Source organism: Ictidomys tridecemlineatus, chromosome 5 (genome assembly GCF_052094955.1).
Source record: "Ictidomys tridecemlineatus isolate mIctTri1 chromosome 5, mIctTri1.hap1, whole genome shotgun sequence".
In the NCBI taxonomy this organism is placed as follows: Eukaryota; Metazoa; Chordata; class Mammalia; order Rodentia; family Sciuridae; genus Ictidomys; species Ictidomys tridecemlineatus.
Genome location: NC_135481.1, coordinates 3,299,528 through 3,312,493, shown reverse-complemented (window position 1 = coordinate 3,312,493; position 12,966 = coordinate 3,299,528). Strand labels below are relative to the sequence as shown.

Genomic DNA, 12,966 nt, shown 5'->3' with positions numbered 1-12,966 from the left:
AATTAATATAGTAACAAATTATTCCTTCACAAAATAACTAGGAATTATGGAAGAAGCCATAGATGTTTGACCTAGTGCAACAAGAAGAGGTAGGCTTTCCACAGACAATGAAAGGGCAAGGAAGATGGCCCACCAGGCAGAGGAATGGAAGGCAGAGGGGAATGGACAGAGCATGCTAGAGTGAGTGCCCAGGGAATAGTGGCAGAGGCTGAGAGGCCATGGCACAGATAGGGAAGCGATGGTCTCTTGCCAGCAAGGATTCCACTCAAGTCCCCAGCTTTGGGATGTTTCACTGCAAATTCCATGGCAGACCCACCAATAGATAGACCACTGGAATTGTCATGAGAGATCAGAAACTGTATTTATCACAGAATAAAATGTTATTTTAAAGTTTGGCTCCATGGTAGAAAGGGACTTTAGTCTATTTTCAGTATATCCCATAACCAGGAGGCTTCCTGCCAGGACCAGGATCTGTCAAGGAGACCCTCCATAAATAAGAGTACGTTATCTACTCCACCAAAGTCATTAGGAGTGTCCTTTGATCAGAGGACTATTTGCTTGCTTCTCCACAGTAATTTGGCAATTTGATCTCATCAGAAAAGGGACAAGCAAGCAGGGAGTGTAGCTCAGTGTTAAAGTGAAGTGCATGCTTATCACACACAGGCCCAGGGTTCAATCCACACCACCCTAAAGAAGAAAAGAAAAGGGGGAAATTGAATTCCAGAGAATAGATGAGTATACAGTAGTCATTTTTTTATACCAGGAGGATCCAAGAGCCTCAGTGGAAGCTTGAAAGCACAGATAGCACAGAAACCTGTATACACTATATGTTTCCAACGCACACACAACTATAATGAAACTTAATATATTAATCAGACACAGTAAGAGATTAACACAAACAATAACAATAAAATGATATATTCAAAGTAAGGTGAATGTTTTATTAATATATCTTATTGTACTGTATGTACCCTTCATCTTCTAGTGATGATGTTAGATGACACGGTGCCTGCTTGATGAGGTGAAGTAAAGTTGATGACATCGTGATGTAATGTTAGGCTACTGTTGATCTTTTGACCACAGCTTCAGAAGGACTGTTGAGTCACAAGGATGCTTGTTGAATTTAAGTTGGGGGCAGGTGCTATGGGGCATTTTAGTTTTTACCCAGTGTATACTTATGTATGAATAGTTATAACACCTAAGTTAGGTATTAATCTTGAAAAGCATTTGTGATTTAATTTCTTCTTCAGTAGGACTTATATCTATAATATGAAATTGCAATTTGAAAACCTCCCCTCCCCTTACTTTCTCTAATCTCTAATCTTTGTGTGCATTTTTCTTTCCTTCTTTCTTTTTCAATTTTAAACTTATTTATTTATTCTAATTTGTTAAACATGACAGCAGGATGAATTTCAATTCATAGTACACATATACAGCACAATTTTTCATATCTCTGGTTGTATACAAAGTAGAGTGACACCATCTGTGTCGTCATACACATACTTAGGGTAATGATGTCCATCTCATACCACCGTCTTTCCTACCCCCATGACCCCTCCCTTCCCCTCTCTCCCCTTTGTTCTATCTAAAGTTTCTCCATTCTACCCATGTTCCCCCCACCCAATCCCCACTGTGGATCAACATCCACATCTTATCTTTTCTTCCTTCCTTCCTTCCTTTCTTCCTTCCTTCCTTCCTTCCTTCTCTTCTCTTCTTTCTCTCCCCTCTTCCTTTCCTCCTTCCCTCTCTCTGTCCCCCCCCTCTCTCACTTGCTTGTTTTTTTATTATTACCAGGGTTTGAACCAGGGGTGCTTAGCCACTGAGCAACATCTGCAGCCCTTTTTATGTTTTATTTTGAGACAGGGTCTCCCTAAGTTGCCTAGGGCCTCAGTAGATACTTGAAGCTGATTTTGAACTTGTGTTACTCCAACCTCAGCCTCCAGAGCCACTGCGGTTGCAGGTATGCACTCTGGGCCTAGCTATGAGAATTTTTTAAGTCAAGGAAATAGAGTATATAAACTGCATGTAAATGTCCAACATGACATTTTCCTGAGTTTGACAGATATACAACTTCTCTTGGATATAAGACATGATTAGGTGACATCATTCTGTCCTAGGTTTGCATATAAAAGTTAGTTTTGTGGACATGTCAGCTGCCTCACCATGTGTATTTTCTTCCAATTAGGTGGATGCTCATGGAAACATTCTGTTAACAACACTGGAGGTTCACAATGAAATGAACGAGGTTACAGGCGGTGATACCAGGAATTCACCAATGACCTTTGACAACTCAGGAGTCCAGTTCAGGAAACAGAGCATGCCCCGGGAAGGGCATGGGCGGTACATGGGAGACAGAAGCATCCCGCACAAGAAGACCCACCTACGGAGGAGGTCTTCGCAGCTCAAAATTAAGATCCCTGATCTAACCGATGTGAATGCCATAGACAGATGGTCCAGGATCGTGTTTCCATTCACTTTTTCTCTTTTCAACTTAGTTTACTGGCTGTACTATGTTAACTGAGTGACTGTACTTGATTTTTCAAAGACTTCATTTAACACTGAGTGAAATATTACCCTGCCTGTCAAGTTTTTATACCTGTACACACACACAGACACACACACATGCAGACACACACACACACACACATATATACATACGCAATTGTATATATATGTGAACTTTCTCAGCATATATATAAAATACACGTGTATATGAGGATGTATGTGTATGTGTTTATACACACAGGTGTGAGCACCCATGTGTATGTCAAACAAATACACATACATATATACATTTTGCAGCTATGGACAATTTAACACAGGATGCATATTAAAGAAAGTCATAGTTTTTTCTTTTTTAATGAAAGGGACAAGTATCATCTAAATATTTTGCCTTGAGAATGAGGGTGTGAAACACAATATCATCCCAAAATGTGTCTTTTATTATCATAAGTTAGATGTTTTAGTTTAAAAGTCAGAAAGAAATCCTTAGTTAATCTTCAGAAACTCATACAGTGGTATCTCTAGTTTAAAATGAGTCACACACTTCATATCCTCTCTCTCAGTTTACTGAGTGAAGCCTGCTGGCTTTTTGGGTGATGGGGTTTGTTTTCAGTGGGTGTACTTTCTCGGTCATGCTTTAGTGGATGAGGTGAGTCGCTGGCCATGCGCTTACCTGTTGTCTTAAACGTAGATAGGTCCCATGTTGACGTCTGAACATCCATCTTTTGAAACCCATTGGGAATGAGTGCATCTCATTGTAAGTACTCTGATATCCAGCATGTGTGGGTTTTTCATTGTTGTTGTTGTTCACTCAGAGTGGATCCAGCTTAACTGTTGTGTGGGAACACGGTGGCACGTTTTGGCAATGACATTCAATCACCAAAAATGTGCTCTACATCTCCTATGGATTTCTAGGCCTGATATCCAACAGAAAGCATAGACGTCTCAGGTTCTTTGTTACTCTAAGGTAAAACCATCTAGGCTGATTTTCCCCCTTGCAGTTACGTTATCATTCATTCTTATAACATTGTATGTTACTATAAAATATATTTGCATAATATGCATACATATGTATATTTACCAAGGTTTTGTTTCTTATGCTTGCTATCATGGCAGCATGCAATGTCATATTTTCCATTATGTGATGTAACTACTTTCTGTTATCTAGAAATTAAGATTGAAGCTAAAACACCTCTACTGTTCGCTTTCAGAAACTAAGAAACATCCTCATGCCTTTATTTCTGTATCTGACATGTCTCATAAGCACATCCAACTACTCCTAGGCTGACTAGGATTCTGCAGGAACACTACCAGTACACACCACACATCACCCAACGACCCATGACCGTTCTCTGAGGCAAAAGAGGGCAACCTGACAATTAACACAGTCACTTTTGGTTCCTTCTAATCCACAGCCTCATCAGTATTTGGACTTTTTAAAGCTCGTAGAAACAAGACAAGGTGCACCGGTTTCATAGACGCAACCTTAACTTACTATTTAGATGAGATCTTTCTAAAGAAAAAAAGATGATATATTTTTTGTAAACAATATTTCTATCACAGGCATCCATAAACTGAAATGACTACAGTTGTGCAAACAGGTGTCACAGTGAAGTTCAGCATTTGGAAGACAAAACAAAAAAGCAAAACATGCAGGAAAGAACTGCTAAATTAATACTTTATCCCCAAATGCCACATACACCTCACCCTCTCTGTTCTGTTCAAAATGAATGACCAGAGTCTGGTCCAGAGCTCAAGTGACTAGTGTCAGCTTTTTCCAAATAGGTAGAGGCCCTGCCCTCCCTGAGGATGGGTGTGGTGTGGACTGTCACCATGAGCGGACCACGACTTGATTTTTCTTTGGTGGCCATAGCAACCTTTAATTTGTGGGAGTCCGTGACAGTTCACAACCCACCATCAGAGAAAAACATGATCCACAAAATCTCATGCTAGAGTCAATTACCAATTTTTATACCCGTTTCCCTCCTTCATTACTTTCTTCAGCATCTTCTCCCAACTGCGCTCTCTGGTTTTATTTTTGTCAGGAGATGAGCCAGTGATATCTTGGTCTTTGGCTTCTCTCTGGCATTTTTTTTCCATGGGTAACAATGGGGGAATTCTAAAAGTTCAACAGATTGGGGAAAACCTTGTAAGTGGCCTTATCATTGTTAACATGTAAAAGAAAAAAACACACAAAACAAAACATTTGAAAAGACCTTATCCCCTTCAATACTTCAAGTATCTTTTTTGTGTATCCAGTAATTAAAGATGTGAGCTACACATGAGGAAGAGGGACCCCAAAATGCAAACGAACCTGGACAAAAGCAGTTGATGATTGATTTTAAGTGTATAATTTATACTATTCAGAACTGTGACATTAATTCTTTCTGGGAGAAAAGATATTCAAACATTTTTTTTGATGCACAGTTGAGGTACCCAAATATCAAAGGCAGAGACCCCATGGGGCTCAAAAGAGCAGCAGTCTACTTCCCAAGGTTTTCTGGATTTAAATTTGCATGGTATAGTCATAATAGCTTTTGAGCTTTTTATATGCATTTGGCACCAAGACTGGGATCCACAACTTTGTAGACACTGCGATGAAGTTAACATAATAGCTATACTATAAATAGTGTTTGTAACTACACACACATACACACACATACATACATATATTCTGTAAAAAAAACAACAACAACAAAACACAACTTTTTAAGATCCTTGGGTATGTGTTTGCTTTATCCATTTCAGAAGGAAATTACTTTTCTTCTAATGAAATTATTTTATAGCTTCTCCATTTTTAAAAGTTGTGAGAAATATTGAGAAGAGAATTCTGGCTGTGTTAACACAAAAAAAAAAGAGTTGAATCTGATTCTCGGTTCTGTTAAAAATGACCTCTCATTACTCCACAGTAGGTATTGGAGCCAGCGAGTGACAGTGTTAAGGAGTTCTGAACCCGGATCTCTGACATTAAAGTGAGGTGGCTGTTGCCCACACCCAGACCTCTTGAGTAAGGAGAGAAAAGTTTAATTTGGAAACAAATGAAATTTCTTTCTCAACAACTGAAAGGAATAAACTGTTAATTTTCTCAGTAGTCCTGTCTCCAAAATGCTTCACAGGGGGCTCGAAATGTACAGAGGAATCTTATGATGACAGTTTGCTATTTCCCATATTCAAACGTTCTAGAGACAATTCAAGAGCCCTCCTACATAAACCCCTCCAGAGAAAGACTGATCAGACTTGAGTCATCTTCAGAACAAGTGTCATTCCTGTTCACCGACCCCAGGACTGTCGAGGGGTTTCACTGTCTATACCATGACACACTCATTTCCCCCCTTGAGTCTCAAATGAACTAGAAAGTATGTCATGATAATATTCCCATCAGGTTTTAAAGTGACATGTCCATCTGCAGCATCGTGTGTTTCTAATGCCAGCACTGGAACTTTGACATCTTCTGTCACTCCCATCCAAGGCACTTCTCTCCTGTCCAAACATGGAACTGACATTTCCACCAAGGAGATCATCTCAGAGGGGATGCCAAACAAGTTGGGGACAGATTTTAAGGGGACAGGCACATGGCAGCGGTAGGTGTTCATGTTCAGCATCTAGTAGGTAAACCATTGGTGTTTGTCCCATAAGGGTATGTTCTAAAAAGAGATGTTTCCAACTTTAAGTCTCCTGGCTTGAAAGTATAAACCATTCCATCATTCTTAATTTAACTCTCCACCTGAAACCAGTTCCTATTTCTGGCCATTTTATGAAAGCCAAATTTAAAAAAAAAAAAATTGGTGAAATCTTTGTTACTCTTGAATCTAAGTTGGCTCTCATCGTAGTGTGAGACCTCCCTGAGAGTAACATTGAATTTGGGGCAAGGAGTTGCCCAGGTGGAATAAATTTTCCCAGGACACTAGCTAGTGTGCCTTGGATTGATTACCTCTTCTACTGCATTGAAAGGTGCCATGCTTTCCTGAATTACTAAATTCCCAACACCTGGGTAAACAGTGGCCTCCCAGAGAGTGGCTCAGGTACCATGCCTCTCCCTGGGGACAGCCCCATGAACATGTTTTGTCATTCTTGTCTCATTTTTCTACTTCACAAGTCAGTGAGTGTGTTCAAGGTAAGTACAGAATTATTCTAGTAGGAATAGATGATTGCTGTCATGATCAATTCCCATGTTGATTTCATTTCATTGTAAAGATAAATTTAAACCCGGTTTTGCTTAAGCACATTGATGTAATTTTTGGTATTATTTGACATGAAAAAAAAAACAGCAAAATTGAGTGATAGATACAATATGAAACTTGTTGATGAATGAATTCAAGTTTATTAAAAAAGGACTAACTGACTTAAATGTGAAGACTGATTTTTTTTTCTTCCTTGGCTATCTCTTACTGAAATGGTATGGCTATTTAATCCTGGTCATTCTCAGTTGTACATATGCATTTGGGTTGTGCTAGAAGTAAAAGGAATTGAGCCTAAAACTGATTGCATAAGAGACCAATTGAACTTTGACTCAAAATTTTAAAAAAGGTTGCATTTTAGTTTGAATTTCAAAGGACAGACAGACACACCCAGAAATGTCTGACTTTCTGCAGGTGAATCTTTTGAGAAAAATAAAATTTAAATTAAAGGCCTGGGAACAAGTCCATCAATAACCTCTGGCCAAGGTGGCATTGATCATTATCTTTAGTTCCTTCATTTACTTTCCAGGAAGAAAGCAAAAGGCAATGTCTTGGATGGATGGATGAATGAATGAATGAATGAATGAATTCAGATTTTTGGACACCTCAAACCAGACAAACTTAAGAAATATATCTCTAGGCTCCCAGAGAAATTGTTGACTCATCTTCAAACATGTCAAGAGGAAAGTTCAAAAAGGTTGAAAGTCTCACAAAATGCACTCAGCCAGTTGGAGTTTAATACCAGGTTTACCTTCAAATTTGTATACTTGAAAAAACATTATGGAACTCCTTCAGTAATTTATTACAGATTTGATTTTCATTATTTTTGTGTTTCATTATATGAAGAAGCCTTTTGCATTCATGGTCTTCTCTGGGACCCCGACTTGGACCTATCTCAGACTATTCTTTTGTCTGTGATTAGACTCTTCCTTTGCCTGTGGCTAGACTATTCCTTTGTCTATGGCTAGAACATAACCACATGGACACTTCTCATCCATGACAATATTAAATGACCAATAACTGCAGGAGAAAGGATTTCAAATGCTGACTGAATTTCTTCAAGCTTCTTCTAAAAAAACATCCTTCTTTTGGTCCATGGAGGAGGCCTCCCTGAATGTGGAGTCCAGTTATACCCAGATTTCTTACTTCCCTGGCCCATGGCTGACATGGCCCACATTCACCTTTGGCAGTTTTATAATTCTTGCTCTAACTTCCTTTTTACTAGCTTCTAATGGGTAGAGACTGTCAACACTCCTTGGAATAGGAACATGTTTCTTCAGAAAAGACTGACTCTTTGAAACCTATGATACATTCTTGAGGTAGGACCATTTAGCCTCATGTAGGACTAAATCAGCAGCAGTGCTTGATTGAGGTACTGCTTGTATTGAAGGGACACACTTCCCATGACCCTTGCCTCTTAGATAAGCATGGTCCAATTAGAATCAACACAGAAGCAATGCAGAGGATACAGGTATATAAAATGCAAGAGACTGAGACTGGGGCATGGCTCAGTAGTAGATCCAGTGCATGCACAAGACCCTGGGTTCAATCCTGAGCAATAGTAATAATAATAACAATAATTCACTGCAATGGAAGACCACAGCATGGTGGGTATAAGTGTGTGCATCTTAAAAACAAACAGGGATTTAGGTGGTAGCCCTGAGTCATTTTTATTTATTTATTTTTCTTTCTAATATTCAATAATAGTAGCACATATTGTGGGATACAGTGTGATTTCAGTACATGTATAAAATATATACAAACCAAATCAGAGCAGTTGTCATTTTTCATTCCCTTATTACTTCTTTATGTTTGGAGCCTTTAAAGCTCTTCATTGTTACCCTTCTATGCTGTAGAACATTAGAACTTATTCCTTTAACCTAACTGTATTTTTGTATCTGTTTTGGTCTACTTTGAGACCAACTTTTTTCAGCTTCCACACATGTGGGTCTCCTTCCCCTTCTGAAAGAGAACATACAATCTTTGTCTTTCTGTGTCTGGTTTGTCTCACTTAACAGAATGTCCTCTAGTTTCATCCTTTCTTCCACAAAATTTATTATTTTTATGGCTCAATAATATGCCACTGTGTATATACACCATTTTCTTCATACATTCAGAAACTGATGGGCACGTAGGTTGATTCCATATCATAGTTAATGTGAAAAGTGCTGCAATCAACATGACTGCCACTTTTAGATAAAAAACCCTGTTTCTTTTTCTCATTTTCTACCTCCCATCTTGTCGGCTCTAGCTATACTTTTACAATATCAGGGTTGAAGATATTTACACTCTGCCTGCAATCATAGAAATATGTGTCTGCCATTAATAGTATGTTTACAGATTAAGTCTGAAAGTTGAAAATGAAAAACCCAAATTTTTGAGATATACTTTGCATATTGTTTTATTTTTATTGTAATTATTCAATCATAGTTACAAAAAGAATGGGTTTCACTGTGGCATGTCTGTATATGCATCTATTGTGTTTTTATTATATGCACTCTGCTTACTACCCTATCTTGTCCTCTCTCTTTCCCACTCTCCCCCCGGTTCCCTTCTTTTTCCACTTTTCATTGTTATTATTATTTAGTTTTTATGTATGGGAGAAAACATGTAACATGTTTCTGGGTCTGGCTATTTTCTCTTAACATGCTGTTCAGTGCCATCCATTTTCTTGCAAATGACTTGATCTCATTCTTCTTTATAGCTGGATAAAATTCTACAGTGTATAAATACCATGTGTTTTCAATCCATTCATCTGCTACCAGGTACCTAGGCTGATTCCATATCTTAGTTATTGTGAAAAATGCTTCAGCATATGTAAATATGGGTATGCTGGTGTCTTTTTTATGCTGACTTCATTTTCTCCATTTATATGCCCAGGAGTGATATAGGATGAATATCCAATGGTAGATCTTTGCTAGAATTTTCAGGAATCTCTAAATTGTTTTACATAGTGACTGTGCTAAATTATATTCACACCAGTGATATATAAGGGTTTCTTTGCCTCCAAATCCTCTCCAGTATGTGAATTTTTAATTTTTTATCACTATTATGACAGAGATAAGATGGAATCTCAATTAAGTTTTGATTTGCATTTCTGATGGTCAAGTGTGTTGAACATTTTTTTCATATATTTACTGGCCATTTGTACTTCTTTTTTAGAAGTGCTTGTATTTTAAAATTTTTTTAAATTTGTTCACGTATTTATTGGGCTTTTTGTTAACTTTTTTTGAGTTCTTTCTATATTCTGGATGTTAATTTTCCATGAGAGGAATAGCTGGCAAATATTTTCTCCCATTGAAGGTTGACTCTTCATTCTGTTGATTGTTTCCTTTGCTCTGCAGAAGATTTTTAATTAATGTAATCTCATTTATCAAATCTTGCTTTTATTTCTCAAACTCATGGAGTTTTATTTGAGAAATTATTTCCTATGCAAATATCTTGCAGTATTTCTCCTGTTTTCCTCTAGTACTAGTTTCAAAGTTTCAGGTCTTAAATTAAGGTCTTTGATCCATTTTAACTTGACTTTTCTGAGAGAAAATTATCTAGTTTCAATTTTTCTTCATGTGGTTATTCAGTTTTCTCAACATCTTTGGTTGAAGGGCTGTTTTGTCTTCAACATATGTTTTTGGCCCTTTGTTGAAAATCAGATGACGATAGATGTTTAGATTTATTTCCGAGTTCTATGTTCTATGGTTTTGTTTGCAAATACCATGCTGTTTATTTTTAATTTTTTAGTTGTAGGTGGACATAATATCTTTATTTTATTTTATTCTTACAGTGCTGAAGATCGAACCCAGTGCCTCACGCATGCTAGGCACATGCTCCACCACTGAGCCACAACCCCAGCCCACCATGCTGGCTTTCAACTATGGCTCTATAGTATATTTTGAAATCAGGTATAGTGATGCTTCCAGCATTTGAACTACACTTTTATAAGTACAGTTCCAAGTTTAGCATTGGGTTAAATATGTTAAGATAATCATTAGAAAATGGAGAAAACCCTCAGATACTGTAGTTTTTCTGCCTGGAAAATGGGATTCATTGATTGTCTGTGAGATAGGGTTGTCCAGTCAGTTATTACTGCATGGATGATGCTTAAGATATTTACATTTCCCAGTCCAACCATACTGCAGCCGGGAGGAGTTTATGTAGAAGTTAATTCTAAAGTTGAAAACCCATTGAAAATCTTATGTCATTAAAATTATATTAATATTATTCAAAGCAGAGGTAAACAACTTGCTTGGTATTCTTTCCAGTTTTAGAAGTCCAATGTCTCAATCTTGGGCTGTTCGAAGACTTTTATTCCTAAGGTCCAGTTCAGATGAATTACTTTGCCTACATTCCTTTAACTGATCCAAGGCACATAGCCCTTACGTTTGTTATCAAGACTTTCCTGGGTTTAATTCCTCTCCATCACCCACAAATACCCATTCTAGTGTCTCTAATTTCCACTCTTCTTTTTTAATGAGGAAAGAGTGCTATATTTTCTTAATCTGGTATATAAATATAACATTTTTCACTACTTCAGTCATTACATTTAGTGTTGGAAATCTTTTCTAATTTCCTTCATGAAGATATCCTCCTCAGTGTTGACTCACTTCCCTTGTGAATTAGAGCTGTTCACTTTTTGGACCTGTTGCAAAATCCTTGTCCTATTTCATTCCATTAGACTTCTGGATTCATTACATGATTTTTTTTTTTCAAATAGCCCATGTCTTTCTCTTTTTTGATTTTATGTCCTACATCAACTCAGTTCACTGTCAGTTAATAAGGTTGTATGTGACAGAAAGTTCTTGAGGTTTTAAATTCTTTCCTTAAGTAAGGGTAGCTAGGTATTGACTTGTGGATGAAAGTAATTTCCCTTGAAATTTGAAATAATTGTTCTATTGTATTTCAGCATGCAGTGATACTGTTAATGTGTTTAATGTCAGACTATCTTTGTTACACATAGTTGAGTCATCCCCTAGCTCTTCACTTTCCTATTCTCTCAAATTGTTCATGGCTAAAGGGAGACCTGATGATATATTTCTGGTATTTTATAAAGTAAATCTTTTTTTAAACTATAGTGTTGGATCTTGGGTGAACCTCAATCTAAAACACAATTTTTCTTAGCTCTAGACATTTTTTCTATTTTTTTTAAATCCTTTTTTTTCATATGCACCTAGTCAGATTTTGTATTTAATAGTTTAATCCTTGTCTTATTCTGTTTTCTGTTGCTGTAAAAGAATACCTGAGACTGAGTAATTGATAAAGAAAAGAAGTTTCTTTTCCATCACTTTTCTAGAAGCTGGAAAACTCAAGTAGTAGCATTTGGTGTAGGCTACATGCAACTTAAACTCATGACAGAACAGAAGGGGAAGTAGACCCACATGAAAGATATGAAATGGGGGTCAAATCTCATGACACATAACCCACGCCATGGAGAAAAACATTAACCCATTCTAAGGGTTTCACCACCAAGATTAAAACACTTTCAATTGTCCCTATCCTTTAACACTGCCACATTAAGGAGCTAGGCCTCAACGTAAGTTTTGGTGGAGATAAAACATCTCAAACTATCAATTCATAGCATGTAGTCTTTCTGTTATATTCTAGGATTTGTTTTGTTTTATTTTTCTGTTAGCTATGTGCTCTGGGAAATTTGTCTTTTAATCATTCTACTTCACATCAATTTTTCACTTGAGTTATAAATTACATAAAAATTTAACATATTTAAAGCATATAATTGAATAAAATTTGTCATGTAAAATCATCATCACAATAAAAATTGTGAACAATTCATCTCAACCCCAAAAGTTTACCTGTGCTTTTTTCTTTCTAACATGTATAACCCACTTCATTCCTGTTCCAAGAAGAGAATACTGTGCCTGCAACACGTAGTACAGTAGAGATAGAGATTAGTTTAATTTCTCTAAAATTTTATCTAAATGAAATAAAATGCTATATAATTTTTTTCACTTGTCACAGCATAAATATTTTTAAATCTGTCCATTTTGTTGTGCATATAAATAGCCAATATATTTTCCTGCTAAGTACTGTTCCTTTGTATATCTGTACCACTATTTATTTATACATTCATATGTTGATAAATATTTGTATTGTTTCTGCTTTTTGACTCTTATCCCTAATGCTACTATGAACATCCATGTAAAAGTCTTTACATGCACATATGTTTAATTTTTCTTGGGTAAATACCTAAGAGTATTATGGTGTATGTCTCACTTTTTAGGAAAAAACCAATTGATTTCCCAAAGTGATTTGATCATTGTACATTTCACCATTT

General features: G+C 36.8%; 1 protein-coding gene across 3 annotated transcripts in view; it reads left to right on the top strand.

Annotated features, from left to right (window-relative positions):
* The window catches only part of Gabrb3 (gamma-aminobutyric acid type A receptor subunit beta3), a 396,285-nt gene extending 389,441 nt beyond the window's left edge, over window positions 1–6,844 (top strand). For all 3 annotated transcript variants that reach the window (XM_021728975.3, XM_005316894.4, XM_005316896.4), the window contains one exon: window positions 2,186–6,844. In XM_021728975.3, coding sequence (XP_021584650.3) covers window positions 2,186–2,521 — 336 coding nt within the window. In that variant the 3' untranslated portion in view covers window positions 2,522–6,844. The remainder of the gene's footprint in view (window positions 1–2,185) is intronic.
* Window positions 6,845–12,966: the final 6,122 nt, after the last annotated feature.